The 27,419-nt window shown below is 45.9% G+C and overlaps 1 protein-coding gene across 4 annotated transcripts in view; it reads right to left on the bottom strand.

The window, feature by feature from the left end:
* LOC130361300 (ribonuclease H1-like) overlaps nt 1–27,419 on the bottom strand; it is a 55,235-nt gene that overhangs the window by 6,584 nt on the left and 21,232 nt on the right. For all 4 annotated transcript variants that reach the window (XM_056564110.1, XM_056564111.1, XM_056564112.1 and 1 more), the window contains 2 exons: nt 16,173–16,257; nt 4,522–4,646 (listed from right to left, as the gene is read on the bottom strand). In XM_056564110.1, the coding sequence (XP_056420085.1) occupies nt 4,522–4,646; nt 16,173–16,257 (210 nt within the window). The remainder of the gene's footprint in view (nt 1–4,521; nt 4,647–16,172; nt 16,258–27,419) is intronic.

The following is a 27,419-nucleotide window of genomic DNA, read 5'->3' as shown; positions in this document are numbered from 1 at the left end:
TGTCAACTAGGGCCTTGTCTGGTCGGCCATTTAAGTTATTTCTACACATCGTCCTGGCAGCGAAAACTCTCATTGCAAAATATTGGAAACAGACTTCCCCCCCGTCTGAGGGTGAACTCCTGGCCCGCGTCCGTGAAATTCGCTCTATGGAATCTATTACTGCCTCTTTGAATAACACTATCTCACAATTTATTTCGGTATGGGACCCTTGGGACAGATTCACGGACAGGCAATCTCCTTGATCTCTTCGCTCCTTTTGGACCTTTTCCTCTCTACTTGCTTCTCTCACCCCACTTTCTTACTTCTCTGTACGTTTCCTTTTCTGTTCCCTCGCCCTTCTGTTTGATATTGTTGTCTTAGTCACCCTCTCCACCCTCCCCCCCCCCCCCCCCATGTCTAGGACTACTTGATCCAAATGTGCGGTTGTTAACTATTGCATTACTGTGTCACAGTTGTGATTATCTGACTTGATTGTTGTGATTTGGATTATTACTTGCTTGCACTTCTCAATTACTGTGGGGTATGTCACCCCGATCATTCCTACTGGTATGTATTTTTCTGTCTGAATATAATAAAAAATTAACAGTTGAAAAAAAAAATAAAAATAAAAATAAAATTGTCCAATTCTGACCCCTATAACTTTTTTATTTTTCCACATACAGGGATGTATGAGGACAAATTTTTTGCGCCGTGATCTGAAGTTTTTATCGGGGCCATTTTTTTTTTTTATGGCACCTTTTGATCACGTTTTCTGAATTTTTTTTTACACTTGAGCCTTTGACCGTGTGGTTTAATTAACATTATAATTTAATAGTTCGGACATTTACGCACGCGGTGATACCACATGTTTATTTTTATTTACAATTTTTATTTTTTAAATGGGAAAAGGGTCATGATTTAAACTTTTATAATTTAACCCCTTAAGGACGCAGGACGTAAATGTACGTCCTGGTGAGGTGGTACTTAACGCACCAGGACGTACATTTACGTCCTAAGCATAACCGCGGGCATCGGAGCGATGCCCGTGTCATGCGCGGCTGATCCCGGCTGCTGATCGCAGCCAGGGACCCGCCGGCAATGGCCGACGCCCGCGATCTCGCGGGCGTCCGCCATTAACCCCTCAGGTGCCGGGATCAATACAGATCCCGGCATCTGCGGCAGTTCGCGATTTAAATGAACGATCGGATCGCCCGCAGCGCTGCTGCGGGGATCCGATCATTCATAACGCCGCACGGAGGTCCCCTCTCCTTCCTCCGTGCGGCTCCCGGCATCTCCTGCTCTGGTCTGTGATCGAGCAGACCAGAGCAGAAGATGACCGAAAACACTGATCTGTTCTATGTCCTATACATAGAACAGATCAGTATTAGCAATCATGGTATTGCTATGAATAGTCCCCTATGGGGACTATTCAAGTGTAAAAAAAAATGTAAAAAAATGTAAAAGTAACAGTAAAAAAAAAAAGTGAAAAATCCCCTCCCCCAATAAAAAAGTAAAACGTCCATTTTTTCCTATTTTACCCCCAAAAAGCGTAAAAAACTTTTTTTATAGACATATTTGGTATCGCCGCGTGCGTAAATGTCCGAACTATTAAAATAAAATGTTAATGATCCCGTACGGTGAACGGCGTGAACGAAAAAAAATAAAAAAAGTCCAAAATTCCTACTTTTTTAATACATTTTATTAAAAAGAAAATTATAAAAAATGGATTAAAAGTTTTTTATATGCAAATGTGGTATCAAAAAAAAGTACAGATCATGGCGCAAAAAATGAGCCCCCATACCGCCGCTTATACGGAAAAATAAAAAAGTTAGAGGTCATCAAAATAAAGGGATTATAAACGTACTAATTTGGTTAAAAAGTTTGTGATTTTTTTAAGCGCAACGTTTTTATTTCCCCACAAAAATAGTGTTTTTTGGTTGCGCCATACATTTTATGATATAATGAGTGATGTCATTACAAAGGACAACTGGTCGCGCAAAAAACAAGCCCTCATACTAGTCTGTGGATGAAAATATAAAAGAGTTATGATTTTTAGAAGGCGAGGAGGAAAAAATGAAAACGTAAAAATGTAATTGTCTGAGTCCTTAAGGCCAAAATGGGCTGAGTCCTTAAGGGGTTAAGGGGTTAAGTCACACCAGGGCTGGGCGGTATGACCAAATATGTGTATGATGGTATTTTTGTAACTTATGGCGGTTGCACGATATATAATGGTATTATCCCCCCCCCCCCCCCCCCCCGCCCAAAATTATTTATCAGCCCAGCACTGCGCTGTCCCCATCAGGGTAAATACATATCACCCGCAAGCGCTGCCCTCCTTGTCCTCCTGTCTGTTGCGGGCCGCCGGCGCTGACACTCTTTACTGTACGCTGTATCCCTATGCCCGGGCTGCAAAAGGTAAACAAAATAAACTTTAATGCACGTTCCTACGTCGGCCTTACGCTCTTCCTGGGGACGGGAACGTCGGAGAGCAGTCAGCCTATCACCGGCCGCAGCGATGTTCTGCCTCGGCCGGTGATAGGCTGAGCCCACTGTCATGTAAGAAGCCAGCCGGCTTCTTACATGACAGTGAGCTCAACCTATCACTGGCCGTAGCGGAACATCGCTGCGGCGGTGATAGGCTGATGGCTCTCTGACGTTCCCGTCCCCAGGAAGCAGGTGAGTGATAGGCTGAGCCCACTGTCATGTAAGAATCCAGCCGGCTCTTACATGACAGTGCGCTCAACCTATCACCGGCCGAGGCAGAACATCGCTGTGGCCGGTGATAAGCTGATGGCTCTCTGACGATCCCGTCCCCAGGAAGCAGGTGAGGCCGTTACCGGACCAACGGGAGGTGAGTTAAAGTTTGTTTATCTTTTGCAGCCGGCCCGCAACAAACAGGAGGAAGAGAAGGGCAGCGTTTGCGGGTGATATGTGAGTATTTACCCCGATGGGGACAGCGCAGCGCTGATAATTAATTGGGGGGCAGAACAGCGCTCGCGGGTCACATATGATTAGTTCCCCAATGTGGGAACAGCGCAGTGCTGGACTGATAATTCATTCCCGAGGGGGAGGGGCCAAATCAGAATTGCAGTATGGGGAAAAATTCATATTGTGCAGGACAAAAATATCGGTATTCGGTATGAACCGGTATACCACCCAGCCCTAAATCACATATTAACTTTTTTTTTTTTTAACACTTTTTTTTAGTCCCCATAGGGGACTGTTACATGCGATACTTAGCTTGCATACACTGAACAATGCTATGCCATAACTTAGGATTGATCAGTGTTATCTGTGCTCGATTGCTCAAGCCAGGACCTCAGGCTTGGCGCAATGGAGGACAATTGGACGGCGGGAAGGAAGGAAGGTAAGCGCCCTCCAACTGTCCTCTCAGCTCAAGACACCGCTTTCCCGAACAACCCACTGAGCTAACAGCAACTGTTTTCTCCTGTTTTAGACGCCGCCATCAACTTTAGATGCTGCAATCAACAGGTGATATCGGTATAAGCCATGGGTCCCGGTGGCTAATAGCACCGGGACTCACCTGGTATGATGCAAGCTCACCTGCTGAGCGCGCGTCATAGAGCGGGAGCCTGCAGTGGACGTAAATATAAATCCATTTGCGGGAAGGGGTTAAAGTCCTAATAGAAGAACTCGTTTACTAAGGCTCCACTAAAATCTAACAGGACAACCTTACATCTCACTGCAACAACATCTGTAATTCCAGAATAAACTCTTTTTTGTCCTTACTCTTAAAAAATAAATAAGTTGAAGGATCGGAGAAAGCTAGGTTTAAATATGATCACACTGGGGGATTTGGTCATCAAAATTATATTACTGATCTTAGTCAAGCAATTCAGTGATTAACATGACCGAATTTACCAATCCGGTAATCCTCACTGTTGGATACAATGAAAAGGCTATATAGTGGTCTTATTCAAGTACATCAGGCTTGTCAACATCAGCTCACAGACCAAGCTAATAACCAAATGAATTGGTACACCTTTTACTCTACATTTTAAGTGTGAATTTCTGTTGTAGGTAAATATTTGGTATCTATTAGGGCTGCACGATATGGGGAAAATGTGAGATTGCGATTTTGAGCCTAAATATTGCGACTGCGAAATCCCCCATTTCATATCCAATCGCCTTCATTTCACATCTATCCACCCATTTTATGCCCACCGCCTATTTCACATCTCCCCCTTGTCATATTCACCTCCCCCGTCACATTCCCCCCCCTTGTCACACACACCCTTGTCACATTCTCCTCCCCCTTGTCACACCCCCCCCCGTTGTCACATTCCCCCCCCTTGTCACACTCCCCCCCCCGTTGTCACATTCCCCCCCCTTGTCACATTCTCCTCCCCCTTGTCACATTCCCCCCCCTCCCCTTGTCACATGTATCGTCATATCGCAAAAAGCAAAAATCGTGATTCGATTGCTTTATATCGTGCAGCCCTAGTATCTATTAGTGGTTGCAAAAAGTTATAAAGAAACCATCACAAAATGTGTGTTCAGTAAGAAACTTGTGAGACTTACCAATTTGACATCAAGCTCTTTACACAGGTTATCAAGCTTTTCAAATTCTTCCTTATTGACAACTTCTTCTCCATACAAGGTAGTGCAGCCATTTTCCTTCCCCCTCGGAATCCATTCAGTCATTCCTAAATTAAAAATATGTTGTAAATTGTACAGTAGAGAGAACACAAATAAGCATCCATCGGGAGCCTTCAAATATTCTGCAACAGTATATTAAAATATAACACTAATATGCCAAGTGCAGGGCCTAAGTGGGAGTTACACAACATAAAGAATAGCAAAGATAAAGCTCCAGCATTATACCCTCATTCAAAGGACCACACAAAAAACTTCTTAAAGGAGGTGTCCCACCATTATATCATATCTTATAAATTAAGAAAAAAATCTTCATGTACATAAAGTGACAAATGAACATACAGGTCATAAATTCTATAATTACCTCTACAACTTAAGTATTTGGCAATATGGTTCTGCATCGGAGTTAAGGATTTTTATTGTTGATCAAACAGGCAGACACTGTCAAATATGACATCTAGAGAGAGTTAAATGACTGATCTAAGACACTCTAGCAGATAGCAGCTCGCACCTGCTGTGTATGGTCCGGGCTCAGCGCCCAAACTTGCTCCATACTTTCCTCACCCGTTGCATAATAGACTTGCTCATGGGAAGGGGTTAATGAGAATGCATGCTAAAGGAATATATCCAAATTATTCGATGATAACTATGATAAATTAGTGGGAAGTACATTATTGCAAAAATTGCCAAATAGTTTAGCCTCTGATTATGTGATCGTTTTCATTAAAACGGAAACCATGAAGAGACTGCTGGACCCAAATGTCATCCACGTAAGGCAAACTGACCATCGATTAAATCTTTAAAAACTCAGCTTGTCATTATTTCAATGTATAGAGGATATTCACTCACTATACCTGCAATAAGGGTACATTCACACGTATCAGTAACCAGTAAGTGGCCTTTTTTCTGTCATTTCTTTTTCACATCACCATCATGACAGCACCACCTTGAGATTGTCCCCTGTAGCTCTAATAGGAACAGGAAACACAGAGAGGTTAAATAGGCCCCTCCCCATCCACCCCACAAGTGTTTTCTGTTCCTAGGAGCATACACGGAGAGGTGAGGTTCTTACCTCTGGTGGGCTGGTTTCTTCTCCGGACAGGGCTGCCAGGCAGCGGGGGCCTCGGTCATGCCGGTATCTCAATCCCCCTGTGCTGCACTGGGTCGTGCTTCCTTCGGGCTGTTGCCTCCTGGTCCCTTCCTCCTGCTGCGGCGCCTGGTGTGGGTTTATGCGGCAGAGGGTTTGTTTTGGCCTCCGGTCCTCCTCGGAGCTCCCTGACTGTTCCGGGCTCCATGCTGCAGGGGCGCGCGTGTGACGTCACACACGCGCACGGTTGCATACGTGCCCTGGTTTTGCCTTGGGACCGGAAGTCCCTCCCCCAAGATGGCGGCGACCACCGGAACGCCGGAGAAACGTGGAGGGGCGCCTAATTTGAACATAGGAGTATAAATTGCTCCTCTGTTCCTTCATTCATCCCTCTGGAGTCATGGATGTGTCTGCTGTCCCCCCACTCTGCTCATCTGGAGCACTTGGCATCGGCTGGAATCGTGAGTAGCTGACCCTTAGGGGGTTCACTTACTTTCTGTGCTGCTTTTTCTTATGTATCACATGGTGTTTCTTGGCTATGTTTTCTTTGGGGTTAGCATCATATTGCTTTGCTCTATGCTGCTTTTTCCCCCTATATAGTACTTTCTTCAAGTAGTATCTAGTTTGATTCTTATGGGTATCCCTTTCCCCTCTTAGGGAGACAAGGAGGCTCCAAAGAAATCAAAAGAAAGAGAATCCTCTAAAGAAACCATTAAAGAATCCAAATCTAAGTCCAAAAAATGTGGAATCTGTGCTGTATTATTACCGGATACCCATTCTAAACCTCTTTGCAAAGCCTGCACTGACAAAATAGTTTTTCAAGAATCCCCGTCCTCTATGGATGAGCTTTGTTCACTTATTAATGAACAAGTACAAACTGCCACAGCTACTGCTTTGCCTTGTACTTCTGCTTCCGGTACTATTGATAGGCCTGTGGCTGAGCCTTCTTCATCAAAAAAGCAAAAAATGGCTATTACTTAGGACTCAGACTCAGATTATAATGAAGATTTTAACTCGGGTGTTACCTTTTCTGAAGAAGAGGGTGAAATTCAGAATGCTCCTCCTAAGAGGGATGATAAAAAATATAATTTTTCTCCTGAAGATACAGATATATTACTTACTGCCGTAAGAAATGCCATGAATATTGTTGATACTCTAGAACCTATGTCTGTTCAAGACAGAATGTTTGCTGGCCTAAAACCTCAAAAAACTAATGTTTTTCCGGTTCATGATAGTATAAAATCTCTTATCACAGATGAGTGGCAGACTCCGAAGAGGCACTTGCAAATTCCTAAAGAGTTTAACAGTTTCACCTTTTGAACCTAATGAGGTTAATTTGTGGAGTGAGCCTCCAAAAATGGATGTGCAGCTTTCTAAGGTGGTTAAAAGTACTGCGCTTCCATTTTGAAGATGCGGCCCAACTTAAAGACACCCTTGATCGCAAAATGGATGGTCTACTAAAAAAATCCTGGGAAGCCTCTTCAGCCTATTTGATGGATGCATCAACAGAATCTATTAAATTTGCGGCAAAAGCTACTGCCTTTTCTAATTCTGCTAGAAGGGCCCTATGGGTTAAGAATTGGCAAGGTGATGCTACCTCCTAAGGTTAAGCTTTGTGCCATCCCTTTTCAGGGTAATCTTTTGTTTGGTTCAGTTCTTGAAAAAATTATTGAACAGGCAGCCAACAGGAAAAAAAATTAAAAATTTTGTCCTTTTAATAAGAACAAAGAATATAAAGGGAAAGGTAAAGGAGGTTGGTGGAGCTATCCCAAAGGTGGGAAAAAGCAAAGACCTTAACCTCAATCCCAATTATGATAACAAAAAGCAATGGCAATCTTGTGGAAGGAAGGCTTTCTCTATTCAGTCTACAGTGGTCCCTGATCACAAAAAATCCCTTTATTTTAAATTCCATATCTCAGGGATACAGAATAGAGTTTATCAGTCTTCCTCTTCCAAGATTTTGTTCTACAGATCTCTGATCAGACATCTTAAACAAACGTGTTTTTTCAGGCATAAAGGATCTCTTGTCTCTAGGAGCTGTTATTCCGGTCCCCATCTTGGAACAGGGTCTGGATCATTATTCCCATCTATTTTTGGTGCCGAAGCCAAACGGCACATCTAGAACTATTGTAAATCTAAAAAATCTAAACAAGTTTATTTGTTACAAAAGGTTCAAAATGGAGACCTTGAAGACAGCCATACCTCTGATTCAAAGAGACTCCTGGATGTGTACCATCGATCTAAAAGATGCCTACTTCCACCTACCAATTCATCCCTCTCACCAAAAATACCTCAGGTTTGCAATTCAACACAATCACTCTAACCTCCATTTCCAATTTCAGGCCCTTCCTTTCGGAATATCTTCCGCCCCGAGGATATTTACAAAGGTAATGGTAGTGGTGAGTGCTCATCTGAGACTAAAAGGAATTTTAATAATTTCTTACCTGGACGCCCTACTAATTATTGCCCAGTTAAAGGAGACTCTTCATCAGCACCTCCTTCTGACTCTGTCTTGTCTTCAAAACCTCAGCTGGATCATAAACTGGCAAGTCAGATTTAATTCATGAAAAGAGAAAGAATTTTCTAGGTATGATCTTAGACTCGAAACAACAAAAGACCTTTCTTCCAGAAGACAAAATTCTCACCTTTCAGCAAAAAAAAACTCTTGTCCTATAAGAACAGCCATGTCAGTTTTAGGATAAATGACATCCTGTATAACAGCAGTACCGTGGGCCCAAAGCCATTCGAGACCTCTGCAATCCCTAATTCTGAAAGTATGGGACAGATCCCAACTGTCAGAGAAGAGGTTACAAATTCCTCATCAGGAATCGAAAAAGGTCTTTCTATCAGTACTTTAAAAGTTCAGATGGCAGCTTTAAGGTGCTACTTTGATACCTCTCTAGCTGAACATAAATGGATAAAAATAATTTTTTCTGCCATTTCTAGATTAGCAATGAGAAGGAAGCGTCAGAGACCCAACAAGGGAAAGCCCAGTACAAACAAACACTCATCCTCTTACACATGCACACCTCCCGGTCACCCCAATCCCCCCCCCCCCCCCCCCACCTAGAAAACGGCAACACACTGTATGGGAATCACTAGATCAACAAGCTGGGGAGTCAGCTGAGAAGTCCAGTAGAAGCCAAGGGGTCCACATCTTGTCAAACACCCTAGGGCACTTGCGACTTACATACAATGCCTGATACAGCTGAACGCATCTGTTCACCAGATTAAGCCACCTAGATAGGGGGGAGGGGAGGTGTCCTTCCAGGACATCACTACTACCTTACAGGCACAGAATAACAGAAAGCGAATTAACAAGCGTCTATGAGAACCAGAAACAATGTCATTGATAACTCCTAACAGGCATACCATATAGGGGTAAGTAGAAAGGGGAAGTCCAGATTATCTGCCAAAAACCCCATGACCTCCCTCCAAAACGAGGCGATGACAGGACAATCCCAGACAGCATGGATATAGTTACCAACTTCCAGAGAGCACCGGAAACACAGATCAGACTGAGAAATACCAATACATTTCAGTTTAGCAGGGGTATAATACAGCCACAAGACGTATCTAGATTGAATCAACATATCTCTGCTACTAACAACAGTACAGTAATAGGTACCCTCCACCTCCCTTCAATGGCAATCCGATAAATCCGGGACATCTTCCACCCATTTATGAAAGGCCCGTAGAAAAGGGCTAGGCCCCAATGACTGAAGAAGAGCATAAGACTGAGTAAGAGGTTTAGAAAGGTCCGTAGTGCATAGGAGAAGCTCCACCTCAGAAAAAGCCGGAGTAAACGCCAAGGAGCCAAACTGCACCTGAACCGCATGCCGTAGCTGAAGATACCTATAAAAGGCACTTCCAGGGATGCAATAACGCTCCTTCATGTCTGCAAAGGATAAGGAAACTTGATCCTCAGCAAGCAAATGCATCACAAATTTGACTCCATGCGAACCCCAGAAACCTGCCCCCTGTAACCCATTTAGGTAAGGTAAATGTAACCACAAGGGTGCTCTAGGAGACACCAGAGGCTGCGGGAATCTACTCAACACGACGGACCATACTTTAGCAATAGTCAGAAGGGGGGGAGGGGGGGGGGGAGGTAAGAGTGAGAGTAGTACCTGTATAGTGAGAGTTTCATAGAAACCCATACAGTGGGGATCAAAAGTTTGGACACCCCAGGTAAAAATTTGAATTAATGTGCATAAAGAAGCCAAGGAAAGATGGAAAAATCTCCAAAAGGCATCAAATTACAGATTAGACATTCTTATAATATGTGAACAAAAGTTAGATTTTATTTCCATCATTTACACTTTCAAAATAGCAGAAAACAAAAGTTTGGGCACCCTGCAGAGTAAATTTTCTGTTATTTTAAAAGTGAAAATGATGGAAATAAAATCTAACTTTTGTTGCCATATTATAAGAATGTCTAATCTGTAATATGATGCCTTTTGGAGATTTTTCCATCTTTCCTTGGCTTCTTTATGCACATTAATACAAATTTTTACCTGGGGTGCCCAAACTTTTGATCCCCACTGTAAGTGCGCCAGCCACCGAGTTTGACAGATCCAGGTCAATCCACTACGCTGCATAGACCAGTTGGGGGGGCAAGAAAATAGTTATACACATATGGGGCGGCTAAGCCACCATGTTTTTTAGGAGCCTGGAGAAGAGCCCGACCAAGTCTAGGAGGTTTTCCCTGCCAATAGAAGATATTAATCCTGCCAGCTAGGGAGAGAGGGAGTGAGGACCAGACATTCAACCACTCAATGGTGGAGCACAATAGCAAATCTAAATTCAGAGAGAGATAATCTGTCAGGGATGCAGTAACCTCCACCCCCAAATATCTAAATCGGGAAACCAATTGCAACCCAGCCAGGAGAAAGGGAGGGAGGAAAATCGTAGGTGACAGCACCATTAATGAGGAATTAGCCCAGTTCAGCCGTAAGCCCGAGATCGACCCAAACCGGTCCAGACGGTCTATTAAGGACAGGAGAGAACCCTCCGCATGTGCCAAATACACTAACGTGTCATCTACATAAAGGGAAACCTTCTCTACGATTGTCCCCCGGGGGATGCCACAAATAGTAAGGTCATAATGGATGGCCGCAACCAAAGGCTCCACCGCCAATGCAAAAAGAAATGGAGAAATTGTCCTGCCTTGTCACACGACCCAGGATAAAGGGGGCTGAGACATCCATGTTAGTGCGAATGCGGGCCCTAGGACTGTCATACAACAACCGAACCCAAGCACAGAAGCGGAAACCAAACCCAAATGCGCCCAAGACCTCCCATAAGAAGGGCCACCCCACCGAGTCAAAATTTAGACATCCAAACTAACTACCATGCCAGAAGGAAAACCCTCCCCACAGCCGCAATATTAAGTTGAAGGCGCTTCATGTTCACATCAGTTGCCCTACCCGGCATAAAACCCGTTTGGTCAGGATGAATGATGGAGGAGACGACACCATGTAGGCGAGTAGCCAATATCCGAGCCAGGATTTTAATATCCACATTTAAAAGAGAAATCGGCCTATAAGAATCGGTCAACAAAGGGTCTTTACCCAGCTTGGGAAGGACAACTTCCTCATGGAATCTGGGAGAGACTCCTCCACAGCAATTGAGTGGAACAATTTAAGTAGTATAGGGGTCAAACACTCCTCATTCATCCTGTACTAGTCTCCAACCATTCCATCTAGACACGGGGTTTTCCCATGGGGAATATCACGAATAGCCTGCCCAACTCCCCTCAGCACTAAAGGGGGCATCCAGCGCCTCTACCTGCAAGCATCTAAGCTGCCGGAGAGATAGATCCTGTAAGAAACACACAATTTCCCCCTGACAGGGCTGGGGGGGGGGGGGGCGAATACAAGGAGGAGCAGAAGTCCCTAAAGACCGAGTGATGTCAGTGAGGTGTTAAAGGAGGAGGAGCCAGGGTCAGCAGCGGTGGTGCGGTCGAGCCCAGGATCAGGAAACACATTAAAATCACCTACAAAGAGGAAAGGATCAGAGGGAAAAGACAACAGTTTGTTAGTAATTAACTCCAACACCGAGACCTGAAACGGAGGGGGCACATAAACTGAGACAAGCACAAAGGAAAAGAAACCCATGGAACAGTGTAATATGACAAACCTGCCAAAATGATCACAGGCAGTCTGGGAGACAACCAACGGCAAGGACTTGGTAACTAAAACAGAGACACCCCTAGCATACTTAAAAAAGGAGGCGTGATAGCCCCATGCTATCCACACCCATGCTATGGCCCATAATGTGGATTTCCTGCATACAGATGATATGAGGGGACTGACGCTTCACAAAGTCAATGCATAAGGCCCTCTTGAACTTGGAGTTAAGCCCCCTGACATTCCAGCTAACTACCTTTAGGGTCCCCATCCCAAAAGATAACCAAATAAACAAGCACATATAGACAGACAGGGCACAAACACAGAACAAATCCAACAAAACAGAACAATAACAATCCCCATGAACCCCTGTCTAACACTAAACGGGACTTAAACTACGACCTAACACAGTGCAGACCTATACCCTTAATACAACTGCTACAGGTGTTGGCAAGACACCAAATGAACCTAAACCAACAAGAAAGATCTCTCCCGCCACCCCACCATTTCCTAAAAAAAAAAAAAAAAGGCCAGTAACTTGGAGTATCACCCCGGGAAGCCTTAAGGAACTGGAACCTAGGGCCACCCTAACTACCCTATCTCCCTAACAATGAACTAGAGGACAGTGCGGGAGAGCAAGGAGCAGGATAGTCCAGGACAGTTCAATCCGGGGGTCGGACAGGAGGAGCGGCATCAACCCAATGAAGGGCTTCAGTCGGGGAAGTGAAGAACTTAGTGGATGTCCTATCCACCACCCGGAGATGAGCACTAAACAGCATCTCGTAGCGGTAGCCTTTAGCACACAGCTTGGAACGGACCTCAGTGAACTGCACCCGCTGCTTACGAAGCTCCACAGAAAAGTGAGGATAGAAAGACACTCTGCTTCTGCCAGAAAAGACTTCTCCCTTAACCCCTTAAGGAACCATGACGTACCGGTACGCCATGAGTCCGATCCCGTTCTATAACGTGGGGCCACGGCCGGGACCCGTGGCTAATAGCGTGTGCGGCACTGATCGCGGTGCCGCACTATTGACCCTTTAGAAAGTAAATCATTACCGGTTAGCTCAGGGGGCTGTTCGGGATGTCTGCGGCGAAATCGCGGCATCCCGACACAGCAGGAGGGTCCCTTACCTTGCCTCCTGGTGTCCGATCACCGAATGACTGCTCAGTGCCTGAGATCCAGGCATGAGCAGTCAAACGGCAGTATCATTGATCAATGGTTTCCTATGAGAAACCATTGATCAGTGTAAAAGATCAGTGTGTGCAGTGTTATAGCCCCCCTATGGGAGCTATAACATTGCAAAAAAAAGTGGAAAAAAAAGAAAGTGAATAAAGATCATTTAACCCCTTCCCTAAGAAGTTTGAATCACCCCCCTTTTCCCATTTTAAAAAAAAAAACAGTGTAAACATATGTGGTATGGCCGCGTGCGGAAATGTCCGAATTATAAAAATATATCATTAATTAATCTGCACGGTCAATGGCATACCCACAAATAAATTCCAAAATAATGTATTTTTGGTCACTTTTTATTTCAGGAAAAATGAATAAAAAGCGATCAATAAGTCCGATCAATACAGAAATGGTACCACTAAAAACTTCAGATCACTGCGCAAAAAATGAGCCCTCATACCGCCCCAAAAAAATAAAAAAAGTTATAGGGGTCAGAAGATGACAATTTTAAACGTTTAAATTTTCCTGCATGTAGTTATGATTTTTTCCAGATGTTCGACAAAATCAAACCTACATAAGTAGGGTATCATTTTAATCGTATGGACCTACAGAATAAAGAGAAGGTGTCATTTTTACCGAAAAATGTACTGTGTAGAAACGGAAGCCCTCAAAAGTAACAAAATGGCGGTTTTTAAAAAAAAATTCTCACAATGATTTTTTTCCCATTTCGCCGTAGATTTATTGGTAAAATGACTGACGTCATTACAAAGTAGAATTGGTGGCCCAAAAAATAAGCCATCATATGGATTTTTAGGTGCAAAAGTGAATGTTTTGATTTTTTAGAAAATGCAAAAACTGAAAAAACCCGGGTCCTTAAGGGGTTAAGGCACACTGCATGGAGAATTGCATCCCTGTCCTTGAAGTGCGGAAGCTTGGCCAAGAAGGGACGAGGAGTACCCCCAGGAGGTGTCCACCGTAAGAATCTCCTTCAGCCACGTTTCAAGAAACAGCACAGGATCAGTCCCCTCCACCTTCTCAGGAAGGCCCACAAGGCAAATATTATTACGTCTCAAGCGATTCTCCATGTCGTCCATGCGATTCAGTACTCCCATGACCTGACGCTAGAGAGAGTCGACCCGCTCCGGCAAGGGATAGACAGTATCCTCCAAGGTCTCATGGCGCAGGATGACAAATTCCTACCGCAGTTCATCCACTTTGGTCACCATGATGGATTGGCAGGAGGTAAAGGCAGCAAGCAGCTTCGAGAATCGATGATCCATAGCTGTTGCATCATATACAGGCCGTTCAGGGGACTGAGGCTACAGGAGGGTCAGAGGCCCTTAAAAAAAATGATAGAGACGGATCAGGAGAATCACCCCTGGGACAGTCCTTAGATCTGGAGAACTGGCCTAGGACCTTTGCTACCTGCGCTGAAATTTTGGTGGCAAGGGGGGTCAGAGCGCCAGGATCTCGCTAAAAGGGGCCACAGGACCGTGAGGACTCTTCGTCAGAACAGGCATCTTCATCAGAGGTCGGCCGCAGCGGCTCAGCATATGGTTTGGACTTATTTCTGTTACTACCGCAAGAGCCACCCATGCTGAACCGGGCCACACGCAGAGCAGGCAGACAGGCACGAGAACACAGTCCAGAGAGTACAGGGGTCTCTGAGAGGCGGCCCACTAAATACAGCGGAGGTACTACCAGTCCCAGCCGGCCAAGGCCACACAGTGAGCAGGTAGGGAAGCACTAGCAGGGGACAGCACAGGTGGGCAGGCAGTCAGTCCTCAGGCAGCCAAGGTAGCACCACAAGTCCCAGCAAGCCTCCCAGCCAGGAGCAGGTAGAAAGTCACTAGGGTAGTACGGCTGGAGGTATGTGACAGATAGGGAGGGCCTCCCAGTGGACAACAAAGGGGTATTGAAAGTTCCACAAGGGCCTAGAGGTCAATGCAGGCAGAAGTAGTACTCACTCGCGTCTTCAGGAACGCTGTAGGAGCCAGCAGCAGGGAGAAGATGTATGCATAGGGCTCCGGCACGAAGATGGCGCCCGTTGTTTTCAGGATGGCAGAGGGTACCGGAGCCAAAAAGGAGACAGGAGGGCGCCTCACCAGGCCACCAAGGCACTGCCCGGCATCAAGGGACCTCCGCCAGTAGCCGCCGCACTCCCAGAGCTTCTCCATGCACCGCCGTTCAGCACCACCAGCCCAAGGCACCAGAGACCTCCCGTACCACGCTGTAGCACCGGAGTCGGACCAGGCCTCTCCCCACGATCCCGGACCAACGGAGGGAACGAGACAGCCAAGAACCAGCCAGACAGGGTAAGTTTCAGGGAAAATACCGGCAGGGCAGCAGGAGCTCTCAGACTATGCGACTGCTCACGCCGGCATCCAGGTCACGCCCCACCACAGCAAACCTTCTTGCCACAGCTCGCATTGATGTGACATCCTGGATGAGCTGCACTACCTGAGCCACTTGTGGGTTGTAGACTCCGTCTCATGCTACCACTAGAGTGAAAGCACCGCCAGCATTAAAAAGTGACCAAAACATCAGCCAGGAAGCATAGGAACTGAGAAGTGGTATGAGGTCCCCACCTGCAGAACCACTCCTTTATTGGGGGTGTCTTGCTAATTGCCTATAATGCCTATAGCATGTTAAATTGATTGTCAATCAGTGTTGTTTCCTGAGTGGACAGTGTGATTTCACAGAAGTGTGATTGACATGGAGTTACATTGTGTTTTTTTAAGTGTTCCCTTAAGCGTATAATACTAAGGAACTACCCCTCATGAGTAGGAGGCGTGTGAGTGGATGTTCATCAGTATTTTGCACCTGTCCGACTTCCCCTTATATAGCATTGTGGCTGATCTGCATCATAATGGGAATAGGTGCCTAGCCTTATATCAATACTAAGAGGCCTTTTTTCTGTGATTTTTTTTTTTACATTCACAGGTAACTTATTTGCTGCAGATTTGATGCTGAGTAAATCAAAGTAACTAAATAATAGAACATAGCATCAAATCTGCAGAAAATAGTATATGTGCATGTACCCTAAATCTAGGGTCCAATTCAAAATCCTAATGTAACATGTAAATTTCTGCAGACTCACAGCTTAATTTTTGCCACAAATCCGCAGTGAAAAATCCACTGCATATGCATGTCCATGAAAGTATTAAGGAAAAACTTGTAAACTTACCCTTTATAGTAAACTGGCTGTCAGTACAAACATTCAGACTGGCAATACTGTGGTCAAGAGCTTGTTCCACAGCTCTGCTGGCTGCCTTGAGGTTAAGAAAAGATAAATATAATTTGCAACAAAATTAAAGGGGCATTCATAACTTATCCCAAATTTGACCAGGCTCGACCCCCTCCAGCCTGTTTGAGGTCGTTGAAGGTGGTGGGGAATCTGGAAGCAGCCAGAGTGGGGGGGAGTTATGCAATTTGCATTACTTCCGTTTACTTTATTGGGAGTTGCACAAACGGTGTAGCCTCATGAGCTGCATGAAGGAGGAGTTACATAAAGAACATAGATTGCCAGGCTATGCCAGAGGTGCCAGTACAACCAAAATTATGAAAATACACCTTTAAGATTATTTTTTTTAATGTATTACCAGGCTTTTGTTCATTTTACATACAATGGATGCTTATGAGCAAAATTAGATTTTTTTGTACTCAACGCAAAATCTCTTTCTCATAGCCTTCATTGGGGGAGGACACATACTGATCGGTATATGCTCTTGCCACTAGGAGGCGCTGACACTAGGAAAAAAAAGTGAGCTCCTCCCTAGCAGGATATACTCATCCACTGGAAGTGAGGTAATCAGTTTTGTCACAAAGCATTAGGAGAAGCCAACAAAGAGATATGTCCGAAGGACTCTAAAAGGAATCCCGGATAAAAACTCAAGAAACGGAAAAGTTTATCAGGACAAGAATCAAGAAATGGGTGGGTGCTGTGTCTCCCAATGAAGGCTACGAGAAAGAGATTTTTTGATGAGTACAAAAAAAATCTCCTTTTCTTGGGGGACACACTTACTGATGGGACATACCAAAGCAGTTCCTGGAGTGGGAAAGAAGAACCACCAGAGGAAGGGAGTCAGTCCGGAGACTTAACCCCAACCGGTCGTAAGGCTCACGGACAAGACCCTGGGCCAAAAGCAACAGAGGCTTGGAACTGAGCGTTCGGCAGTTTTCACCATCGGCAGTATTGCCAAATGAAGGGGCCTTCCTTAGAAGAGACTCTAAACCAATAGGCCACATAGAGAGACAAGAAGGGGGCGATTCGAAGAGCCGATTGGTCGTAACCAACCTGGAAGGAGGTAGGAAACCAACTCCAAGAAGCACAGAACAAGACAGCGGGAGAGCCCGGTTGGCAAATAAAAAAGGAAAAGGGAACGACAAGAGAATCCCATACAGAGAACCAACTGAAACCAGAGAACATGGCGAGAAAACGCCAGGGAGAGCTGCAAACGCCTGATTCGAAGGTAAGCCAGTCAAGGTGAAGACCAGAAACTTCTGGAAAAAGAGGAAGGGAGACAGGAACCGTCTCCAGAGAGGCATGGTGCAGAAGATCTGAACCAAAAAGTTGTAGGCTCCAAAAACCACTGTCCCAGGGGCACAGCGTGAGCACCCAGGGAGAAGAGCAGACTCAGAGAGTATTACACAGAGGCTGAACAGCGGGAAGAAACCACATCCATGCATCAGCCGAAATTGGCCCAACAGGCGTAATCCAGTAGACTGGCTTGCCTTCCATCCCTGGAGTACATGGACCCTGAAGGAGGAGACGGAAAGTAAGGAGCATCCCGGAAATCCGGAGCGCTGGACATGGAAACTGGAGACTCCCGAGTCTCCTTAACCCCTTAACGACCACGGACGTCTATTTATCCATGGCCGGATCTGTGAAGCGTGCTCAGAAGCTGAGCGCATTTCGCATCTGAGGGGTCCCAGTTGCTATAAACAACCGAGACTCACGGCTAATACCGGACATCGCCGATTGGGCTGATGTCCGGTATTAACCCTTTAGATGCCGTGATCAAAGTTGATTGTGGCATCTAAAATGGGAGAAATCCATATCGGCTAGCTCAGCGGAGCTGTTCGGGACCGCGGCGTGCCGAACAGCTGAGAGGACAGCGGGAGGTGCCTTACCTTCTTCCTGGTGGTCCGACTGGCGTTTGATTGCTCCAAGCCTGAAATCCAGGCTTGAGCAATCAAGCGCAGAAAACACTGATCAATGTATTCCTATGGCAATGCATTGAACAGTGCCTGAAATCAGTGTATGCAATGTTACAGCCCCTAGAGGGGGCTATAATACTGCATAAAAGAAGTTTAAAAAAAGTTAATAAATGTGATTTAAAGGGGTACTCTGGTGGAAAACTTTTTTTTTTACTGGTGCCAGTAAGTTAAACAGATTTGTAAATTACTTCTAATAAAAAAATATTAATCCTTCCTGTACTTATTAGCTGCTGAATACTACAGAGAAAATTATTTTCTTTTTGGAACACTGTGCTCTCTGCTGACATCACGAGCACAGTGCTCTCTGCTGACATTTTAGGAACTGTCCAGAGCAGCATATGTTTGCTATGGGGATTTTCTCTTAGACTGGGTTCACACCACGTTTTGTTAAATACGGTTCCCGTATACGGCTGGGAGGAGGGGCGCGGGGCTTAATCGCGGAGCCCGCACTCAGCCGTATTTGGGAACCGTATTTAATGTATGTCTATGAGCCGACCGGAGTGAACCGCAGCCTCCGGTCGGCTTCGTTTTCAGCCGTATGCGGTTTCCCGACCGCAGGCAAAAAATGTGGTCGACCGCGTTTTTGCCTACGGTCGGGTAACCGCATACGGCCGAAAACGCAGCCCTCATACCGCCCCGTTCGTGGAAAAATAAAATTATAGGGGTCAGAAGATGACAATTTTAAAGGTATACATTTTCGTGCATGATTTTTTCCAGAAGTATGACAAAATCAAACCTATATAAGTAGGGTACCATTTTAATCGTATGGACCTACAGAATAAAGATAAGGGCTGACATTTATCATTGTCTTTAGAATGTTTTTTGTATCTAGAAAAAGCGCGAAAAAGGCTCAAGCAGGGTTTATTTGCATCTTTTGGTTTACACATTTCTGCTGATTTTGAGTTGCAATCCTCTGATTTTGGCAATACACATGATATGGAAGGGTTTATGAACTGCGCCTTTTTGTGAAAAGCCGCAAAAAAGGCGCAAAGCCACTGAAAAGTCTCTAAAACTACACCAGCCCAGACTTAGCTTAGCTTTTTGGTGTACGTGAAGAGAGAAATTTCAGAATATGTGACCTGCACAAAATGTATCAAATGCTCTGTGACCATTTAATAAATTTGGTGCTCCTACACATTCCCAGCGCACAAAAAAGGTGAAGAAAAATGCTTCACCTTTACATATTTAAAATGTAAGGAGGAAAAAATGAAAGTGCAAAAACTGAAAAATGCTTGGTCCTTGACCCCTTAAGGACTGGGGGTTTTTCCGTTTTTGCATTTTTGTTTTTTGCTCCTTGCCTTTAAAAAATCATAACTCTTTCAATTTTGCACCTAAAAATACATATGATGGCTTATTTTTTGCGCCACCAATTCTACTTTGTAATGACGTCAGTAATTTTGCCCAAAAATCTATGGTGAAACGGAAAAAAAAATCATTGTGCGACAAAATAAAAAAAAATGCAGTTTTGTAACTTTTGGGGGCTTCCGTTTCTACGTAGTACATTTTTCGGTAAAAATTACACCTTATCTTTATTCTGTTGGTCCATACGATTAAAATGATACCCTACTTATATAGGTTTGATTTTGTCGGACTTCTGGAAAAAATCATAACTACATGCAGGAAAATTAATATGTTTAAAATTGTCATCTTCTGACCCCTATAACTTTTTTATTTTTCCGTGTATGGGGCGGTATGAGGGCTCATTTTTTGCGCCGTGATCTGAAGTTTTTAACGGTACCACTTGATAGGTACCGTTTAACGGTTGCATTGATAGGACTTGTTGATGCACTATTGCACTATTTTGGATTTTGGAATTTTTTTCCGCGCACGCCATTGACCGAGCGGTTTAATTAATGATATATTTTTATAATTCGGACATTTCCGCACGCGGTGATACCATATATGTTTATTTTTTATTTCGATGTGTTTTTTTTTTTTATTGGAAAAGGGGGGTGATTCAAACTTTTAATAGGGGAGGAGTTAAATGATCTTTATTCACTTTTTTTTTTTGCCATAGGGACCTATAACACTGCACACACTGATCTTCATCATTGATCACTGGTTTCTCATAAGAAACCAGTGATCAACGAATCTGACGCATGAATGCTCATGCCTGGATCTCAGGCACTGAGCAGTCATTCGGCGATCGGACAGCAAGGAGGCAGGTAGGGGCCCTCCCGCTGTCCTGTCAGCTGTTCGGGATGCCGCGATTAGCCGCGGCTATCCCGAACAGCTCTACTGAGCTAGCCGGCAACTTTCGCTATTAGAGGCGAGTCCCGGCTTCACTATGACGCCGGGCCCGCCGTGATATGACGCGGGGTTACTGTTACGCCTAGCGCTCCGGGCCCCCGCTCCTCCCCGGAGCGCTCACGGCGTCTTTCTCCCTGCAGCTCCCCGGTCAGTCCCGCTGACCGGGAGCGCTGCTCTGTCATGGCCGTTGGGGATGCGATTCGCACAGCGGGACGCGCCCGCTCGCGAATCGCATCCCAGGTCACTTACCCGTTCCCGTCCCCTGCTGTCATGTGCTGGCGCGCGCGGCTCCGCTCTCTAGGGCGCGCGCGCGCCAGCTCCCTGAGACTTAAAGGGCCAGTGCACCAATGATTGGTGCCTGGCCCAATTAGCTTAATTGGCTTCCACCTGGTCCCTGACTATATCTATCCTCCTCCCATTCACTTCCTTGCCGGATCTTGTTGCCCTTGTGCCTAGTGAAAGCGTTTTGTGTGTTTAAAGCCTGTGTACCAGAACTTCTGCTATCTCCCCTGACTACGAACCTTGCCGCCTGCCCCCGACCTTCTGCTACGTCCGACTTTGCTTCTGCCTACTCCCTTGTACCTCGCCTATCTTCAGCAGTCAGAGAGGTGAGCCGTTGCTAGTGGATACGACCTGGTCACTACCGCCGCAGCAAGACCATCCCGCCTTGCGGCGGGCTCTGGTGAAAACCTGTAGTGGCTTAGAACCGGTCCACTAGCGCGGCCCTCGCCATCCCTCTCTGGCACAGAGGATCCACTACCTGCCAGCCGGCATCGTGACAGTAGATCCGGCCATGGATCCCGCTGAAGTTCCTCTGCCAGTTGTCGCTGACCTCCCTACGCTGGTCGCCCAGCAAGCTCGTCAGATCGCCCAACAAGATCACCAGCTGTCGTACTTGACCACCATGACACAGCAACTCCAGTCACAACTACAGCAAGTACAGTCACAGCTACAGCAGCAACAACCATCTCCTCCGCCAGCTCCTGCACCCCTTCCGCAGCGAGTGGCCACTCCTAGCCTCCGCCTGTCCTTGCCGGACAAATTTAATGGGGACTCTAAGTTTTGCCGTGGCTTTCTTTCGCAATGTTCCCTGCACTTGGAGATGATGTCGGACCAGTTTCCTACTGAAAGGTCTAAGGTGGCTTTCGTAGTCAGCCTTCTGTCTGGAAAAGCTCTGTCATGGGCCACACCGCTCTGGGACCGCAATGACCCCGTCACTGCCTCTGTACACTCCTTCTTCTCGGAAATTCGAAGTGTCTTTGAGGAACCTGCCCGAGCCTCTTCTGCTGAGACTGCCCTGCTGAACCTGGTCCAGGGTAATTCCTCCGTTGGCGAGTACGCCATACAATTCCGTACTCTTGCTTCTGAACTATCCTGGAATAATGAGGCTCTCTGCGCGACCTTTAAAAAAGGCCTATCCAGCAACATTAAAGATGTTCTGGCCGCACGAGAGACTCCTGCTAACCTGCATGAACTCATTCATCTAGCCACTCGCATTGACATGCGTTTTTCTGAGAGGCATCAAGAGCTCCGCCAGGAAAAAGACTTAGATCTCTGGACACCTCTCCCACAGTCTCCACTGCAATCTGCGCCTAGGCCTCCCGCCGAGGAGGCCATGCAAGTGGATCGGTCTCGCCTGACCCTGGAAGAGAGGAATCGCCGTAAGGAAGAGAATCTTTGTCTGTACTGTGCCAGTACTGAACATTTTTTGGTGGATTGCCCAATCCGTCCTCCACGTCTGGGAAACGCACGCTCGCACCCAGCTCTCGTGGGTGTGGCGTCTCTTGATGCTAAGTCGGCTTCTCCACGTCTCACGGTGCCTGTTCGGATTTCTACTTCAGCCAGCTCTCCCCTCTCAGCCGTGGCCTGCCTGGACTCTGGAGCTTCTGGGAATTTTATTCGGGAGTCCTTAGTGAATAAATTCCGCATTCCGGTGACCCGTCTTGTCAAGCCACTCCACATTTCCGCGGTCAACGGAGCCAGGTTGGATTGCACCGTGCGTTTCCGCACGGAGCCCCTCCTAATGTGCATCGGACCTCATCACGAGGAAATTGTATTTTTTGTCCTTCCTAATTGCACTTCTGAAGTTCTCCTTGGACTACCCTGGCTTCAACACCATTCCCCAACCCTGGATTGGTCCACTGGGGAGATCAAGAGTTGGGGTCCCTCTTGTTCCAAGGACTGCCTTCAACCGGTTCCCAGTACTCCCTGCCGTGACCCTGTGGTTCCTCCTGTATCCGGTCCCCCTAAGGTCATTAAGGACTCTGCCTGCCACAGGAAATGCCTCTCCCCCCCTCCCAGTCCCATCAGGCAAGCCCCTGTGTCCCCTCATGGCCCTCGTCCTGGTGTCACACTGCCCCGTGCCAGGTCTCGCCCTCTGCCCTCTCTCCCCATTCCTACTCCTGCTGTTCTGCCTGCCGTTGAGGAATCCCTCCATCCTTTCCCGGTGTCCTCATCCCAGGGGAGGCAGTTACCGGATAAAGAGAAGGGGAGACCTAAGGGGGGGGGTACTGTTACGCCTAGCGCTCCGGGCCCCCGCTCCTCCCCGGAGCGCTCACGGCGTCTTTCTCCCTGCAGCTCCCCGGTCAGTCCCGCTGACCGGGAGCGCTGCTCTGTCATGGCCGTTGGGGATGCGATTCGCACAGCGGGACGCGCCCGCTCGCGAATCGCATCCCAGGTCACTTACCCGTTCCCGTCCCCTGCTGTCATGTGCTGGCGCGCGCGGCTCCGCTCTCTAGGGCGCGCGCGCGCCAGCTCCCTGAGACTTAAAGGGCCAGTGCACCAATGATTGGTGCCTGGCCCAATTAGCTTAATTGGCTTCCACCTGGTCCCTGACTATATCTATCCTCCTCCCATTCACTTCCTTGCCGGATCTTGTTGCCCTTGTGCCTAGTGAAAGCGTTTTGTGTGTTTAAAGCCTGTGTACCAGAACTTCTGCTATCTCCCCTGACTACGAACCTTGCCGCCTGCCCCCGACCTTCTGCTACGTCCGACTTTGCTTCTGCCTACTCCCTTGTACCTCGCCTATCTTCAGCAGTCAGAGAGGTGAGCCGTTGCTAGTGGATACGACCTGGTCACTACCGCCGCAGCAAGACCATCCCGCCTTGCGGCGGGCTCTGGTGAAAACCTGTAGTGGCTTAGAACCGGTCCACTAGCGCGGCCCTCGCCATCCCTCTCTGGCACAGAGGATCCACTACCTGCCAGCCGGCATCGTGACAGTTACTGTGTAACCCCGCGTTATATCAGGAGAGCAGGACCAAGGGCGTACCTGTACGCCCTTGGTCCTTAAGGGGTTAAGGACGCAGGGTTTTTCCATTTTAATTTTTTCCTCATCGCCTTCTAAAAATCATAACGCTTTCAATTTTGCACATAAAATTCCATATGATGACTTATTTTTTGCGTCACCAATTCTACTTTGCAGTGACATTAGCCATTTTACCAAAAAATCCAACGGCGAAATGGAAAAAAAACTTAATTGTGAAACAAAATTGAATAAAAAAATGCTATTTTTTTTTACTTTTGGGGGCTTCCGTTTCTACGCAGTGCATTTTTCAGGAAAAATGACACCTTATTTTTATTCTGTAGGTCCATATGGTTAAAATGATACCCTTCTTATATAGGTTTGATTTTGTTGTACTTCTGAAAAAAATCATAACTACATGCAGGAAAATTTATACGTTAAAAATTCTCATCTTCTGACCCCTATAACTTTATTTTTCCATGTACGGGCTCATTTTTTGCGCCGTAATCTGAAGTTTTGTTATTTTTATTTATTTTATTATTTTTTTTTTTTGAAAATGTTTTATTTTCCAATGTTAAAACAGAAACAACAGAAGAATTAAGTAACATGTACAAGTGCAGAAACTGCGAACAGGGAAAATGTCATAGTACAACGGTATAAGGCAGACAGTACCTAAGACCACAAGGGTGGAGCATGTGAGGCACAGAGACGGTATGCTCATTCGTGATAGACTGTGTCAAACCATTAACCATAAGAACATAAGGCTACATTCACCTCAATAAGTAGAAGGCGTAAACAGCATGAAAAGCCAAATTAGGCGAGTATTTGCGATCCCCAAGATAGGAGACCTGCATACACTGAACATGGAAAGAAGGAACAGAGCCATGTAAACAAAAGAAAGAATAAAATAAAAAAAATAAAAAAAAAGGGGGGGGGGGGAGAAGAAAAAAGAAAAGCAGCCATAGTGAGAAGGAAGACAAAAGTGTAGAGAAGAGAAAGTAGGAAGAAACATGGACGGACAGGGGGAAACACACTGGGGGGGGGGGGTGGACACAGGGACATCCAAGGAAGGGAAGGAAGAGGGGGAAGGGGAAGGTATGCTCTAAGGGGGAGGACAAGCATCTCAAGGGGGGGGGCCTGGGGAGCAGGGGTAATCGGTACCATTTTTGTATTGATCAGACTTTTTTGATCACTTTTTATTAATTTTTTCATGATATAAAAAGTGACCAAAAATACGCTATTTTGGACTTTGGAATTTTTTTGCGCGTAAGCCATTGACCGTGCGGTTAGGATATTTCCGCACGTGGCGATACCACATTTGTTTATTTTTATTTACACTGGTTTTTTTTTTATGGGAAAACTTTTATTAGGGTTAAATGACCTTTATTAACTTTTTTCCCCACTTTTTTAGCTCCCAATGGGGACTGATAACACTGCACACACTGATCTTTTACACTGATCACTGCATAGCTTTGCATTGATCAATGTTATAGGCGGTCGATTGCTTAAGCCTGTATCTCAGGCTTGGAGCAATCAATCGCCAATCGGACGCGACAGAGCCAAGTAAGTGAACCTCCGCTCGCGTGCTAGCTGATCGGGACATCGCGATTTTAAGCTTTCACTTTCATTTTAGATGCGGCAATCAACTTTGATCGCCGTGTCTAAACGGTTAATAGCACGCGGCACAATGATCGGTGCTGCACGCTATTAGCCCAGGGTACCGGATATCATTAGCCACTGGGACCGAGCCAGTATGACGCGGGGTCACGGCGTGGCCCGGTTTTACTTACCGTGATCGGGCGTAGGGCATACAGGTACACCCTATGTCCTTAAGAGGTTAAGGTTCCCCACCTGAAGGGGGAGCAAACCCAAAATCTGCAAAATCTCCGGGAGACATACTGCTATGTCGAGACAAGAAGAAGACCGCACAGACCGTACAGAAAGACCGCCCCACAAATGTGATTGCGGAGAAGTCTGGGCAGGAGCACTACACATGCCCGAGACCGCAATGATCACGAAGGCCCGAAGAACCAGGAGGACCAACCTAGAAAATAAGGCACGCCACAGTAGTCTTAGGGTTATTTAGTTTAGAAAAAAGAAGGCTTAGGGGAGACCTAATAACTATCAGGGGTGTGGAAATTTTATAAAAAAACTACTTATCCACGGGAGTAAAATGGAGCAAAATCTATTTGTTCCTCATGACGATCCAAGTGACCGGGCCAATTTTAGCTTTTACACTCTGATTTTTTCCTCTTCGCCCTATAATAGCTATAACTACCTACTATAATGATTAGGGGTGTGAATCGCCAAGAATTTGGCGATTTGATTCGAATCGCGATACCAGTGTGGCGATTCGATATATCGCGATATATCGCGATACCGTCTAGGTGACGATACATCGCGATATATCGCCCACCTGGGAGCATTCATAGATCCCAATAGACGCCGCTGTCAGCTTTGACAGCGGCGATCTAGTAGTCCGGTGCACACTTTTTTTTATGTTATCCCGTGCTGCAAAATAAAATAAAACACACTTTATCTTACCTGCCAACGAGCCCGCGGAGCTCCGGTACAGGTGTTCGGTCCCCGGGCTGTATTCTTCTTACTTCCTGTTAGTCCGGCACGTCACATGGAGCTTCAGCCTATCACCAGCGGAGGCGGGACATCGCTGCGGCCAGTGATAGGCTGAAGCTCCATGTGACGTGCCGGACTAACAGGAAGTAAGAAGAATACAGCCCGGGGACCGAACACCTGTACCGGAGCTCCGCGGGCTCGTTGGCAGGTAAGATAAAGTGCGTTTTATTAAAAATTTCACATCCCTAAAAGAATCGATTCAAAAATATTTTGAATCGATTCTGTATCGGCAAATGAAAAATCGCGATTATCGCGAGAATCGATTTTTTCTTACATCCCTAATAATGATACCTTTTAATTTTTCAATAACATTCTCCGAACCAAAAAATATATATTGGGTGAAGTGAAATTGAAATAGTAAAAGATAATTTTGCAGATTTGGTGGTTTTCTTTTCTACGCCATTTACCTTGTGGTTGAGATAACATGTTTTGATACTTTAGGTCGCCTGATTACAGTAATACCAGATTTGTATAGTTTACGTCATGTTTTACAAATTTTAAAAAAATGCGGAACTTTTTTGAATTATTTTTTGACCCCTGTAGCTTTATTTTTTTTCCACATACCAGGCTGTAAGAGGGCTCATTTTTTGCGCCATAATCTGTTTTATGTATCGGTACCATTTTAGTATTGATCTGACTCTTTAATCACTTTTTAACTTTTTTTTCTGGGACATTATAAAAATTGCAATTCTGTGGTTTGGTATATTTTTTTTCCATTTACCGTACGGGATACATATGTTATATTTTAATAGGTCTTACAATTACGCACGAAGCGATACCAAATATGTTTATTTTTATTATGTTTGCATATTTTTGTATAGGAAAAGGGGGTGATTTGAACTTTTAACATGGAAGGGTTGATGTGTTTTTGTTTACTTTTACTAAAACTTTTTTTTTTTTTACGCTTTGACAGCGGCGATCTAAAGGGTTAATAGCCAGCCGTGGCGATCGCCGCATGTTGGCTATTAGCGGCGGCCCCCGGCTACAGAAAACAGCCGGGGGGCGCAGAGTATGGAGCGGGCAGGAGTCCGGAGCCCGCTCTATACATACTGCTGAGTGCCGCATGCTGGCTATTAGCGGTGGTGTGAG

This window comes from Hyla sarda, chromosome 3, assembly GCF_029499605.1.
Source record: "Hyla sarda isolate aHylSar1 chromosome 3, aHylSar1.hap1, whole genome shotgun sequence".
Classification (NCBI taxonomy): domain Eukaryota; kingdom Metazoa; phylum Chordata; class Amphibia; order Anura; family Hylidae; genus Hyla; species Hyla sarda.
Note: the sequence above shows the minus strand (reverse complement) of the source record. Positions and strands in the feature narration are given on the sequence as shown.